At 36.4% G+C, this 14228-nt stretch overlaps 1 protein-coding gene across 5 annotated transcripts in view; it reads left to right on the top strand.

The window, feature by feature from the left end:
• The window catches only part of MIPOL1 (mirror-image polydactyly 1), a 189868-nt gene that overhangs the window by 44374 nt on the left and 131266 nt on the right, over window positions 1-14228 (top strand). For all 5 annotated transcript variants that reach the window (XM_039552714.1, XM_039552713.1, XM_039552716.1 and 2 more), the window contains 3 exons: window positions 4556-4739; window positions 7669-7804; window positions 8783-8888. In XM_039552714.1, coding sequence (XP_039408648.1) covers window positions 4556-4739; window positions 7669-7804; window positions 8783-8888 — 426 coding nt within the window. The remainder of the gene's footprint in view (window positions 1-4555; window positions 4740-7668; window positions 7805-8782; window positions 8889-14228) is intronic.

The following is a 14228-nucleotide window of genomic DNA, read 5'->3' as shown; positions in this document are numbered from 1 at the left end:
ACTTGAAGCTGATTTGGCACCCTTGGGGCTTCTAGTGTCCCCATACTCATCTGCAACCAGATCTGTAGCCAATCCTGTATTTTGAGGTGCTATGTGCATGTTCCATTGGGTTTTGTTTGTTTTGCCTTACTCTTATTCTGTGGAGATTGCCTGCAAACCTCTGAGCTGATCAGTGCATTTTAGTAGGGTGCTGAAAGACTATAGACAGGGGGAAGGGGGTGTCCACCCAACTTCTGCTGGATGATGGGACTGCTGAATATCTGAGTGGTATAATAAAGGAAGCTATTGCCTCTTTAGTCCTCCAGTTGAATCTGCACCTTCTGTGCATTTCTCACCGTTGGTACAGGATTCTCTAATGCTGTGCTTTCCCTGACTCTTGCTATCTATCTTCCACTTCTTAGAAGAAGCTATGAGGAATAGTAGGTGCCTGCACAGTTTGATGTGTTCACTGTTTTTACTTGACTTTTTAACCACTCCCAGCTTAACAACATTGAATTCTGTTCTGCCTTTACTGTTTCAAGCCATGACAGCATTATCTTCCCTTTACGTCCCTCACAATCAATTCCCAGATTTAATTCTAGTGTCTTTATATTCCTTCTTCTTAACATTTGCTTTTCTTTCCCGCAATGTGAACAAGCTATTCATTCAAGATAAATACATACAGAAGATCAGCTGTTCAGCTTCTCCCTATAGTGAAATATTAATCTGGGCTACTGGACTTGTTCTATTTTATATGGAAAAAATGTTGTTTAGTATACTCAAGAACCAGAGTCTGAGGTGGTGATACTACTTAATGAAATCTACATAATTTTTTTCAAAGCCTGCAAGGCTGTTTTACCCTTTCTCTGATGTTCCCTGTGCAGCCTGATTATTGCAAATGCTACTTACTCCCCAGTGTGTGTCTGCAGCATTGGTAATTAGTGCACAATACGGTTTGCAGGAGGCATGAGGAAAAGCACTGAAGTGCATTGATTAAAATTGCCACTTCGTTTAGCAACAAGACAAGCTACCATGTACCAAGGCCTAAATTATTTCAAGTGGGGGTCATGGGCTATATGAAGAATAAAGTGGTTTTAAAAATAAAATTAATCATATGTCCATTGATCTGGCAGTGTTCAAAATGTCTTCCCCAAAGCATTCTACTGACAAATTTCCCATGTTGGTCAAAAAAAACCATTACAGCTTTATTAAATGAGTAAAAATCTCTCACCTTAATGCACTTAGGGCATAGTGCTTTCAGTTTTGAGTGGAAGAGGCTGCCATTATCTTCTCTCTTACAAAGCCAGTGGAGAAAAAACAGATCCTCTGTGTTTCACCTAATGTTTCCAAGAACGCCACTTACAGCCTTCCTGTGGTGCTACTTAGTCCTACCCATGTGCTTAAGGGAATTGAATCTGGATGAAAAGGTGTGCTGCAAATGTATGTTGTCTAAAGAAGCAGAATTAGCTTTAATAAATGCCAGCACAGTTCTAGTACTAGTCTAAATTCTCTTTTTTCTTTAGCTGCAGTAATTTACAGTTCAAAACACATATCCTGACATGGCCTCAGGGTTTAGCAGAAGTGTAGCTGCTAATGCAGTTATTTACCTCATCATGCAGTCATGTTCACTTCTAGTTTTAAAAATAAACATCTGCCTGCTGAACTGACCTGTGATCTAGAGACCCTTGCTTCTTGTTGGGAGCTCATATTCAGAATGTTATAGAAAGCCTGCCGATGTTCATCTGACCCTCTTACTCCCTGCTGCTCTTCTTAGGCATTGGTGATACTGTTGGGGTGACCTGGAAAGTCTTGCATGTGACTGTACGGCTCTGGGTGTGATGATCGAGGGCATGGGAACCCAAGGGGTGTTTGCCTTGATCCTCCTTCTAAGAGGGAGGGGCATGGAGGAGGATTGAGTGAAGTAGATGAGGCCTTCTTCAGAGAACAGGAAGAACTCTCATGTTCAAAGGTGCTGGTTCTCATGGGGGACTACAATGATGTTAACGATCTGCAGGAAGGACAGCAGCAGGGCACAAGGGATCTAGGAAGTTGCTGGAGTCTACTGATGACAACTTCATGGTACAAATGATTGAGGTGCCAGCAAGGTGATCTCCAGTGATCTCCAGTGGTCTCTGCCAACTGCAGTGACTCTTCTGTGGTCTCTTCTTAAAGCCCTGGAGTGAAAGGAGCAAATTAACAAAACAGGATCTGTGAAAAGAAGAAAAACATACTCTCACGCTAAGGGAATAGAAGCAGCCTAAAATGTCATCTAAACTTTTTAGCACTCTGGAGTGAGATTTTTCTTCTCCAAATTTGATAGGGCCAAAGTAGAATACTGTTGTGCTAAACAAGGAACAAAAGTTCCTGGCAATACCATCACTGGTTATTTCAACAAATATACATTGTGCTTGAATTCTTTCACAGAATGTGACACACTTTCTATATAGACAGACAACTATATAGACAGTTTCTTATTATTTTTGAGGATGTTGTAAGATGGATCAAAGAATATATGCCCTATATTTTATCCAAAATATTTGGAAATACTGAGGCACTTCACATATATATGGCTTATAGATTAAGTGGATGCCCTAGAGAGGAAGAGGAGGAAAAGTTGTTACGGCAAGTGAAGCACTGCACTTCCCCTGCAGCGTGTGACAGCATAATTTGCAAGTACATTTATACAGACACTGCATCTGATATAGGAGAAGTGAACAGGACACTTCATAGGAAGTTCTTTGTAATATAAATCAAATGGGAAACATAACTCACTATGAAATGCTTTTCAAGTATGGAAATTCAGACTAGGTTAGTTTTCAGATAGTACTAACTGGAGAGGATTCCAAATTTTGCCCTAATGTGTTGTCACTCCCAAACTGAGTCAGGTTCTTAGAGTATACTTGGTTATTTTTTTAAATATATGTTTCTTTAGAGATCCTTGCTTCTTACTGTAAGGAGGAGTAAGAGATCAAATCCAGTTTTTAGATGTAGCAGCACTTCAGAGGAAATCTCTGCTCAAAAATCTGCAGGATTTCAAGCCAGTGGAAACAGTGTGCATTTGTTCAAAGAATCCAGGTGGCTGTGGCCTTGTGTTCAATTTCTGCACTAGCTGTGAAATGATGTGAAGAACATACTTCAATCAAGTATTTGTCAATACTTATTGACAAATATTTTATGGTAATGGTCCCCACATGCTCAAAAACAATGATTCTGATACTCTGTTGACTGTTGTTTCTCTAGTACAAAGATCAGTGATTATAGTTTGCAGGAATAGTTAGAGTGGATTCAAATAAGTTTGTGCTGAAGTGGATGCAGAGAATACAGGCGAGCAGTGGGTACCAATAACTTTTTCCTGGAGGTGGTAGCACGTAGCTTCGTATCGGAAGTTGTTAAACTGACTTCAGCCAATTCCTACGTCATCTCTTGGAGCCCTTGGGCTGCTTCCTGTGGCATTGGCTGTGTCTTTCCTCATTTAAGGCAAGAAGAATCTATTGCAACACACTTTAGAGACAGTTTTCAGTATTTTTTGGGAAACTGTGCTTGTATGTTTACATGCAGGATAACACCTAGATACTGATTTATTTGTATTTTTGGTCTATTTCTACTTGATTTCAACTATATAGACAGTTTCTTATTATTTTTGAGGATGTTGTAAGATGGATCAAAGAATATATGCCCTATATTTTAACCAAAATATTTGGAAATACTAACTTTATTAAATAAGCAAAGGCTCCAGTGTTTGTTCTCTACTAATCTAAATGAAAGAATGAAGAATATATGCACCTTTTTTCCATTTCCAGTGTTTTTAGGCTGCTTCCTTCTCATTTTTTAATATAATTCTATAATTAAAACTTACTTGTTCTTACTTTATGAAAGAGCATTTGTGGTATGTGGATCTTTCTTTCATTTAAATGCCTTGATATCAGAAATATGTCCTAAAAATATCTAGTAGCCAAGCTTAAGAGAACTATCTACCACACTCAACATTTTAATCAGATAATTTTTCCCTTTGGCACAATTTCTGCTTTCCATTCTTCAAGTTCTTTAGTTGTATGAGCCTGTACCTCACACTCTCCAGGAATAAATAATGGTGCTTTAAATTTGTTGTTGCTAATTACAGCTTGATGATACTCCTTTTGTAGCCAAAATGGACTTGAAAGAGACCTCATTATAAGAGTCTAGTTATAACCTGAAAATTTCCCTCTGTAGAGCAGAAATTCATCCTACCTCACTATAGTACAGATGAATTTTGTAAGAAGTAAATAATTTTCTACAGTCAGCATTATTTTAATCAGTCATTTAAGGGGGAAGGGGAATTAGGAAATGATGATGAATTTTTCATGTTTCCCTGAGAAAAATCCAGTAAATGGTTTGTAATTCTTATATCCATGCTGTAGGTAACACAGGTCTCACTCCTTAGTGAAGGGATGAAGAAATTGTGAATCTGAAACTAAATTGCTTGTTCCTGTCTACTACAATATTAAATGCTTATAACAAGCCATTTTCAAATGAGAAATCTCAAGTTTGTGCTTCATTTGCCAAATGAGAAAATGTGTTTGCTTCTCTTCCCGATTAGAAATACACATCTTGGATCACAAAAAAGAAGACTTTGGTGTTGAACTTCAGTTTTATAAGAATTCTCAAAAACCCACAGAAGTTTTTATCCAGGCAGAAACTGAAGCACTGAAACTTTCAGACTTGCAAGTAACCAGTCAAAGAGGAGCCCTAAGTGACTTTAATTCTGGTTCTGAAGAATCAAGGTAAATCCAAGAAATATCCCTATATATAGTTTTTCTAGATTCAAATTATTGACAGTATACATATGGATTTTTGAATAAATATAAGGAAGTTTGCTTCGCACATGAGAATTAGTAAGTCAGCTTTGTACTTAGACTCACCATATCTGCCATTCTTCCCTTGTGGAATGCAGCATTTCACCTATGTATTCTCTAGCACTCATAGAAAATGTGATCATTGCAATGGTTTATATCACACCTTGTGAGTATTTCAATGATTGTGAACTCTACAGAGAATTTTGAAAGTGCATGCTGAACAGAGTTAAAAGAGATCTTGAAAGTCTAGTAGTATCTGTGGCTTTGCACAACAAGCACCTGAAATGTGATGAGTGAGTAGGAAGCAGGAATAAAGCAGGGTGAAGTCCAGATGAAGTTGGAAGAGTGAAGATGAGGAGCTGTAATACCTTGTAGCAGTCTGTGACAGGAATCTGAAGACAGGCTAATATGGTTGAAAAGTTTAATACAGACTCTCAAGATTTTATTGTGTCATTAATTTTGGTAATTTCTTGTCATTAATGTTTGTACTCTGCAATGGCCCTCTAGAGCAGCCTTAAGAAATACATACTCTGATTCTATATATGACACAATGTACAAAGGTATAACTAGCTGACTAGTTATACCTTTGACTTGTCAAGTAGTTAGGGAACATGCTACCAGTTTTGAGTGACTTAGGCATTCTGAAGATGAAGTTTTAACTGAGAGTGTCAGAGTTGTTTTTGCAAATGGGATCAAGGCTGCAAAGCCCTATTATATACTTTTGAAAAATACTCTAATTCCTCACCTGTCTCGCAGATTCTACACCTGGTTTTGTTATCTTTATTATGATCTAACAGTGACTTTTTGGGCCAAACGCAATCCTTAACACTTCATCATTTTCCTTGTTGCCTTTCTGCATTAGTGACTGAGATAATGCCATTAAGGGCAATGCATCCTGCCCTAAAAGCCAAGTATAATCCAGAGTGCATAGGTACAGCCCAGTACACAGTCAGCCAAAAATTGTTCCTCTTACCTTTCACCAGTGCCACTCCCACTGACAATCAGATTGGTCTTGAACACTGAGATTAACCTCCCACAGCAGTCAGCATGTTGAACCATCTCATCTACAAGTATATTACCTGTAGGATCCTAAAGCTATATGCTGAAACCTGTCTTTGCCCAAGTAGATTGTAATTAGAACATATGATAAAATTTCTTGATGTAGAAAAACCCAGGAAATGTTGAGTAGGTGGTGATTTGCATTGTAGGTAATGGTCTTGCTGTACTGTCAATGTGATTTGTCATTTTTAATTTTAAGGAGAAAGGAAGAAAACATTTGAGGGGTTGAAAGATGATGATAGAGTGGCTTGGGTTGGAAGGGACCTTAAAGATCATCTAGTTCCAGCCCCTCTTCCAGGATCAGAGACACATCTTCTGCTAGACCAGGCCCATCCAACACTTGAACACTTCCAGGAGTGGAGCATCCACAACTCTCAACAACTTGTTCCAGTGTCTGACTACTCTCTGAGTAAAGAATTTCTTCCTAATATCTAATCTAAACTTACCCTCTTTCAGTTTAAGATGATGATGAGTTATATTCAAACTTGTTAATGGGAGCATCTCTTGAAGATGGAAAACGCACAAGAAACGTTTGAGTTTTGTCATATCTGGGCAAGAGTACCTAGATGCATCTATCACTTGCAGCCTGAAGCAATATTAAATGAAATGTGCTAGACACAGCAAAGCTTAAATAGGAACTGGAGGATCTTGGAAGGGAAGACAAGCAGTTTAAGCTCTCTTTCTCCCATATGTAGTGTAATAACACTTAGTAGTGCTTTCTTGATTTTAATCTCCATGCTGTGTTTAATGGGCTTTAGGTTGCACAGTTTGGCTGCAGAATACAGATCTTAACTTCCTTCTTAAAGAAACACAGAGGAAATAAATCCAATGGAAACAGGTGAAAAAGAGGTGGCTGAGTACAGACAACTGTCTACCTAAGAGAATGACTCTTTGGAGCAATAGCTTTCTTTTTCTTTCTAGAATGTGAATTACACATAAAGAAATGTCTACAGTGAAAACAGGAGTTCAGAACATACAGCTTTTCTGTGGTTACTCCTTATGACATAATGGCTATGAAGCCTCTAACCAGAAAATGCTTAAGGAAAGCAAATGTTAAAAATATTTGCTAGTTCCCCTTCTAATCCATTTATTTACTGATTTTGCTGCCATGTTACAAGTGAGATCTGAGTGATCTGTGAGTATCAATGGATATCCAAGGAGTTTTATGAAAGTCTTACTTTGAGACAGAATTTTTCTGGCCATTGAATCTTGTCTTATTTTTCCTTGTCTATGGCTCATAAGTTATTTTAAAACTCCAAGTGGGATGCAGTATGGAATTCCTGTTGTCAGTTATAATATTTAGAATCATACCACCATTTTACAGATTTCTTCAAGATGAACTTCTAGGTTTTTTTATGGATATTCTTATATCACATCCTATGGAATCATCCTACAAAAAAATTTGGTTTGCTTTAACCTGAGCATCACTTTGATCCCCAAATGTTTTCTTACTTTGTTGCTCTGTGTTAAGCAATGGTTTTTAATATTTGCTTTCCTTAAGCATTTGCTGTTTATAGGCTTCATAGCCAGTTTATATTCATCTGGTTTTTGCCTTAGTAGTGTAGAATATTTATTTACTATTCCAGATTTACAGCTTCTTTTCAGAATTACAACTTTAAGAAGTGGTAGAAGGGCATCCATTTTTCTGGCTATTTAATACATTTGCAGTGGTTAACAAATTTGTTAGCAAGTTTTGATAATTTATTTCTGTGCATTTTGTTTCAGAGGGGTGGAATAACAACTGGTTTTTTTAATTATTTTTCTTTTTTTTTTTTTCCCCCCCCCTTCCTAAATACAGCACTATAGAAGGAAAGGGTAACAGGACACTCCCTGAATTTATACCCTCATGGAATGGTGCTGAAGATTTAGGTGGGAAAACAGAAACTGCATTCCTTTTAAAAGAATTGGACACTCTGAGGGCCAAAAATAAAAAGGTACAATTGAGATATTCAGATCACAGTATTTGCTTTTTTATAATTCCCTTGCAAAACATTCATTTTAAACTGTGCCTGATTTAGTTTTGTTATTTATTTTAGTGCACCAATCACTAGCTTCCTGTCATTTTGGATTCTTAGTATCTGCTTAACAACTATTTCTCTGGAATTAAAATAAAACCCCTCCAAGCTACCCTCTGATTTTTTAAATCAATGACATAGATTCTTACACCCTGGATGAAAACCAGTGAAGACCAAAGACTAGACCAGGATTTCATGAACAGCATCTAGAGCTCATTGTTCTGATGCTTCTGTACATGTGGCCTAGATAATTAATGCGCCCTGATAGCTCTGCTTTATTGAAGGGGAGAAAATTCCATTCTCTTTGAACACTGCATTTCTTCTAGTGTTAGCTATGGTGGCATATGCCTAAACAACCTAACAGTCTCTAGTCTTTCCATGAAGTGTCATTGAATATTCAAGCTCAGATATCTGTCCAAGAAAAGATTTAGTGAATACCCATTTAAAAGAAAGGCCTGAAGATGTGAAATATCAATCTATCTGTTGAAGAACATGAAAAATGCATTTACACCAGTCTTTTCCAACTGTGATGTCAGTATCTTGGTAGGAAACAGGCTATTCATGCAGACACCACCTGCATTATATTACATGCAATTCTAAACTTCCTTAGCAAGAAGGACTACAGCTGGCGATACCTGAGGAAGAGAATCCCAAATAAAAACAGTGGCATGTGCATTGCTACTTGTCTCACAGAGCAAGATAGGCCAGATGTTAAAAAATATATTAGTAACATTTGTTCTTTAAACAAATAAATACAATAATTTGAACTTCTGCTGTAATGCTTAGTGTTTGTATTTTGGGGGTAAGAAATTGTTATTTACAATTTTATTGTGGTTGAAATAACTGGTTGACAGTTTCAGCCAGATAAGAATCTTACTGTCCGTTTGTTCAATTCAGCTTCAAGATAAGCTGGCTGAAAAGGACAAGGAGCTGAAGACAATGAAACTGGACTTAGAATTGCAAGACAGAGCTACAGAAGCTAAGATTGCAGAAAAGATTGCAGGTACAGTAGGCAAGCATTTAACAGATGGCTGTATGGCTCATACAGTACCCGTGGTTGCTATATGACGTGGCCTAGTGAATGTTAGCTTTATTTGCTAAAGGAGGGAAGATTTGACTTTTTTTTTTTATGTGTGGTTGTTTAGAGTTGCTTAGAAAATAGATGGCTTTAACATCCTGGTACTGGTATTAGTAGGAGCTTTACCTGTATTCATACTGATTTGGGCATTAAATGCATTGTTAACACCATGTCAATCCAATCACAAAAAGGTTGTTTGTTTTGTTGGAAGGTCCTGAACAAACAAGGGGAAATAATGATTACCAGTGCCTCTACCTTTCAACCAGCAGTTCAAATAGCACTTATTGTTTTAGCTGGTTCAGAGCAATACTACCCCCTCCCCGTGTTTGGAGATAGTCTCACATTCACCTCGACTAGAGACCCGCAATGTTCTTGAAAAATCTGCTCTTTTGGTAGTTAAAATGAATTTTTGTCGGATGTTGGCGTATATCCAGTGAATGAAGTGTGTATGAATTCTCAGAAGGAAAGGTTTTTAAGTTTATAGCTGAAAGTGAATGTGTGCTTATATTTGTTATTAATTGTTCTTTAGATAGACATACAAGCATGGAGACAGTTCGTATGCTGTGCTTGTGGAACCTGCTAATGTAATGAAGCTGAGCATTCTTATTATTGAAAAGTGACTGTGTATACAGTGTAGCCACTAGATGAAAAATAAGGTTTTCATGGAGATGTTTAAAAAATTTAATGGGAGTGCTTTTATAAATTCATTGTAGCATTTGTTCAGAAAGAGAGTGTAAGCTTGGTAAAATTGTTTCCTCATAGATCACGCGCGCTTCATAGAGTATTAATAGTGCTAATAGCTGTCCCCAAAATACTTGTATTTTGTAAGGGAGGAATAATTGTCTTCAGGAAAATGGAGCAGATAATAAACTCTCTAGCTGAAAAACAGATGGCTGACTTTCCACTTAATATCAAACTCCTGAGAATACAGTATACTGTGAATATTATAGATGGAAAAGAGAGTTCCTAGGTTTTCTGTAGTGGGGGAAGGGAAAGGCAAATCTAATCAACATATTAAGAAAAAAATGAAATACAGGCATAATTTTATTCTTATTTAAGTTCACATATCTGCTTGCTTTATTTTCAGAAGAAAAAAAAAGCTGCACTATGTGTTGTTGTTATATCCACCAGCCAAAAGCTAATGCAACTTGTTTGGGTTGAATATGAAGTTTTGTGATTGTTCCTGGATATTTGCCCAGTGTTTTACCTCTGTACTTGGTTCTCTTTGATATAGGTGTTCATTGCTCATTAAAACCTGGAAAGAAAGGTGTGTCAGGGGTAGTTTCATTTTTATGCATACAGTTGAAATACTTGTTAGGAAATTGTTGTTTCTCTACACTACTGCTTAAACTTTCTAATGATGTCCTCAGCATATTTTTCTCTTCGAAACAGAATGGCATGAATATGGATATATTAATTTAACATGCTTATTTTGTTTTAAAAGGAAGAACAAACCAAATTTTAAAGAGAGCTACAGAGTGTAATAACAATGACCTTTAAAAAATAAACTTTTTTTCTCCTTTTATGAGTACAGGAAGTATAAAATCCTTTAAATGCTGAAGAGAGAGGGCAAGAGGCTCCTTACTACTTAAAACTGTTTGCTAAAAGGAAGCATCGTTAATATTTCACAGTTTTTTTGTTTCCTGTCTTACAGTTCTAAGAATGTTACCAAGTTTGGATAAATGGTTTGAAATCTGGAATTATGTGAACCAAACTGGATTTGTGGAAGCCTATGTGTGCCTCTCTCATAAAAGCCTTGGGGAGAGTTCTAATGGACAAGCAGAACCTAATAAAGGGCAGACAGTGTGCTTAAGGAAAACCTTATCCCCCTGCGTTAAGTTCTTTGAGGAAGGGAGAACACATGCTGCTGTGATTTCATGTTACTAGTTAATGTTTAATTACTGCAGTGTATAACACATGGTAGAGTGAAGCTTGTAAATATGGGTGTTTGCATTTTTATTATTACTTAGTACTGACTTTATGATAAGTAAGTGACTCCACAAAATTATATTGTAAAGAACATAAGAAAGGTACACCATAAAAGTGTTATCTACTTTGAGGAATATTAGAATTCTGTTTTAAAAGGTAGCCCTCTAATTGATAGGCTTTACCTAAACAAGTCCCATGGAAAGAATGGGAAAGTGAAGACAAAGGGCGTTTTGAAATGGAGTTATAACCGTCTACAGAAACAAATAATCCAAAGATTGTCAGTTTATTATTTTTACATTGTTCAAAGGAAAAAGTGAGGAAAAAAGTGTAAATTTGTGAAATCCTTCATGAGAAAAGAAGAAAAAGTAGAATTAAGGCAGAAGATACACATGATGGAAGAAAAATATAATACTGTGTGCAGTAAATAACTTCTTTTCAGAACACGTTTATTTTTGAATTTTGCTAGCCTTGAAAATGGATTTTAAAACTTCTTTGGGTCCCTATCTCTATGTCAGCTAGTTATGGCTAAAGAAAATTAGGGAATTTGAAGTTTTGGTTTCAGACTTTTAAGCATTAAAGACTATTGTTTCTGGTGGTCACAGTTGCTACAGATTCCTGCAGTTTATTCATTATTCTTCTGTTGGATTTTGTGTCATTCTAACCCAATGTCAAGAAAGTACTGTTAGTTTCACTCCCTGTCATGAAGAAGAACAGAGATGGAGGCAACATCAGGAAAACCAAGGGAAGAGCACATCATGAAAGAACAGACACCAGGATAGTGTAAGGACAAACAGAACACCACGTGTGAAGTGGGTATGAAGAACAGACAAATCTTGAAATTTGGGTGTGCAGAACTTTGATATGTTGAACGGAAAAGGGAGTGGGTGCCACCTGTGGGAGTGGAAAAAGGAAGGAGCATACATCTTTCTGAGGACAGACTGGAAAATAAAGATGGAGGCATTGCAAAGGAGTAAGTCTTCAAAACAACTAGCTGAGAGAACAATTCTCACTTTGGATGGATGTAATAAGTGACTTCGTTTTTTCCTAATGGAAGAATTAAACAGAGGATATATAGGAGCTTTTCAAGGAAGGAGCTGGTTGAGTGTAAGAGAGAGTTACAGAGCATAGTGGTAACTTCTCTAGACTGGAAAAAATATCAAAGCCCTATTCTTCTCACAGTTCCATTACTGCAGCAAGATATACCATAGTTGGCATCAGAACCTCAGCTCCTGGAATATTTTTGTTGCTATCGCAATATATACTGAGACTAAGAATAATTCTGAACAAAAATATAATAAAAATATTTCTCCTTAAATCTTTCTGTAGCAATGGCAATTCTGTGAGTTGGGGTTTTTTTTGTGCCAGTATCTAATAATAATGTTACCAAAATTTAATACTTTTTTAAATCAACATCAGCTCAGCAGTATTGAGTCCAGCCCTGTTATGGGTTTCACGCCTTTTTTGATGCCTGAGAACTGTATTAGCGTTCTGTAGATGCTCTCTGAAAGACTAAGGTAATGATAGGAAATAACAGTGTGGAAAAAGGAAAGCAGTACTTCTAATATGGTGGTATACATTATACAACTTTAAGTCTCCTGGAAACTATGGCAGTATACCTACAATGAAGTCTCTATTTCAGGTCTGTTTTTATGAAAATGTTGTGAATATACATTTGCGGTATTTTGGAATTCTTGAATATGGTGTGGAAATATTCATGAACATTATTTGAAGTTTTCTAAATTAACTTGAAAAATAATTACTGAGTATGCATATGCAATAGATTTAATAGCAAAAGTGAAACAAATATCCAAGTGGCTATTAGCTTAATTTGATTTAATATCCATAAAGTAAGAGGAAATAAGTAATCTTGCTAGTAATAAACTTTGGGTGGCAATAACTTTCAGCACAGAAGAAAAGTATTTTCCATTTCTTAAAAGCTCACTTTAGAGTCCCTTTTTAGATGTTATTTTTCTTTCCTGCATGTCATCCATTAAAGATTAGCTGTGGAAGGTTGGAGCATGGAGAGATTATGAATGACAGAACAACTCCTGCAGAATAATAATCAGTTTTTGGTATTTAATGCTGTTTGACTTTTGCAGACACATTTCTTATTAACCTTTGGTACAAACAGAAATCCAGGTTCCTGATATCTCATGGAGAAGATGAATTCAAGATCCTCTTCCAATTAAACTGAAATAAGGCCAATATTGGGCTTTAGCCAAAAGAACTCAGAAGTTCCCAACTCTCGTGTTTATAAACTTAAATATGAATGATATTTTACAGTTTGAGGAGGTAATGCATATACTTCCCTAAACCAGTTTTCTGTGCATAATTTATTTATATATTTAGTCTATACAGTTCTTAGGGGGTTTGTCCTACTAAATGCTTCATTATGAAGTACTATTTCCTGAATATATTTTCAAAATATTTCCTGATAAATAACACAATTTCGAAAATAGCTGTAGGATTTGAATCCTCTGTATGGGAAGATAGACAATCCATCTGAAAAACAGGAAAAACCCCAAGGTGGGGCACCGTGACTGAGAAATTCTTGGCTTAATTTTTAACAGCTTAATTTGAAACAATGTGATTTTACCTTCAGATTGTCAGAATTGTTGATTGTCAAAAAGTTGTGTACAGCTCTTTGAAGTACAATATATGACGAGTTGGCATAGATTAAAATGTCAATTACTAAGCTATTGGTTGGTGGAGATTTTATGTAAAGAGCAGGCCGGTTTCTTCTGCATTTTTTATGACTAGTCTGGCCCTTCTTTCTTCCACACAAGTGCTAGATGAGCATAAAGAATTGGGTTTTATTCAAGAATAAAAAGGTCTGCAAATAATCTACTTCTTGAGGCATTACAGAACTTTAACACAACAAATTATAACTTGCAAGCTTTAATGCAATGTTTATATTTTCCCCCTAAAAGTAAATATTCAGGCATCAGTAATTATTCACTGAAAAAAAAAGTTTAACAGCATTATGGTTTGAATTTTGAAGTCAGCTGTGTTTAGTGTATTAGAAGCAGAGGCTTAAGTATTTTACAGGGATTGGCTTTCACAAGAACTGCCTTGGGGTCTGTGTATAATACTCTCTCCTATTCTTTCCCACTTTATTTTTTTTTTAATTGAATTGCGATCTGAGTACACAAAGAAAACCCTGTGCAGAGCTGCCACTAAGCAACTTTAGCCTTTTATTAAGAACACTCTGTTTATAGCATTGGAAATGTAGAAGCAGATGAATGCTATGCACTAAATACATACAACAAACACAAAGCAATAAAGAAGTCAGTGTGTTCTATCAGTGTTTGTCCAGACTGCTTTATCTATAAAGTC

The sequence above is a fragment of the Corvus cornix genome, chromosome 5 (genome assembly GCF_000738735.6).
Source record: "Corvus cornix cornix isolate S_Up_H32 chromosome 5, ASM73873v5, whole genome shotgun sequence".
Taxonomy (NCBI): Eukaryota; Metazoa; Chordata; class Aves; order Passeriformes; family Corvidae; genus Corvus; species Corvus cornix.
Note: the sequence above shows the minus strand (reverse complement) of the source record. Positions and strands in the feature narration are given on the sequence as shown.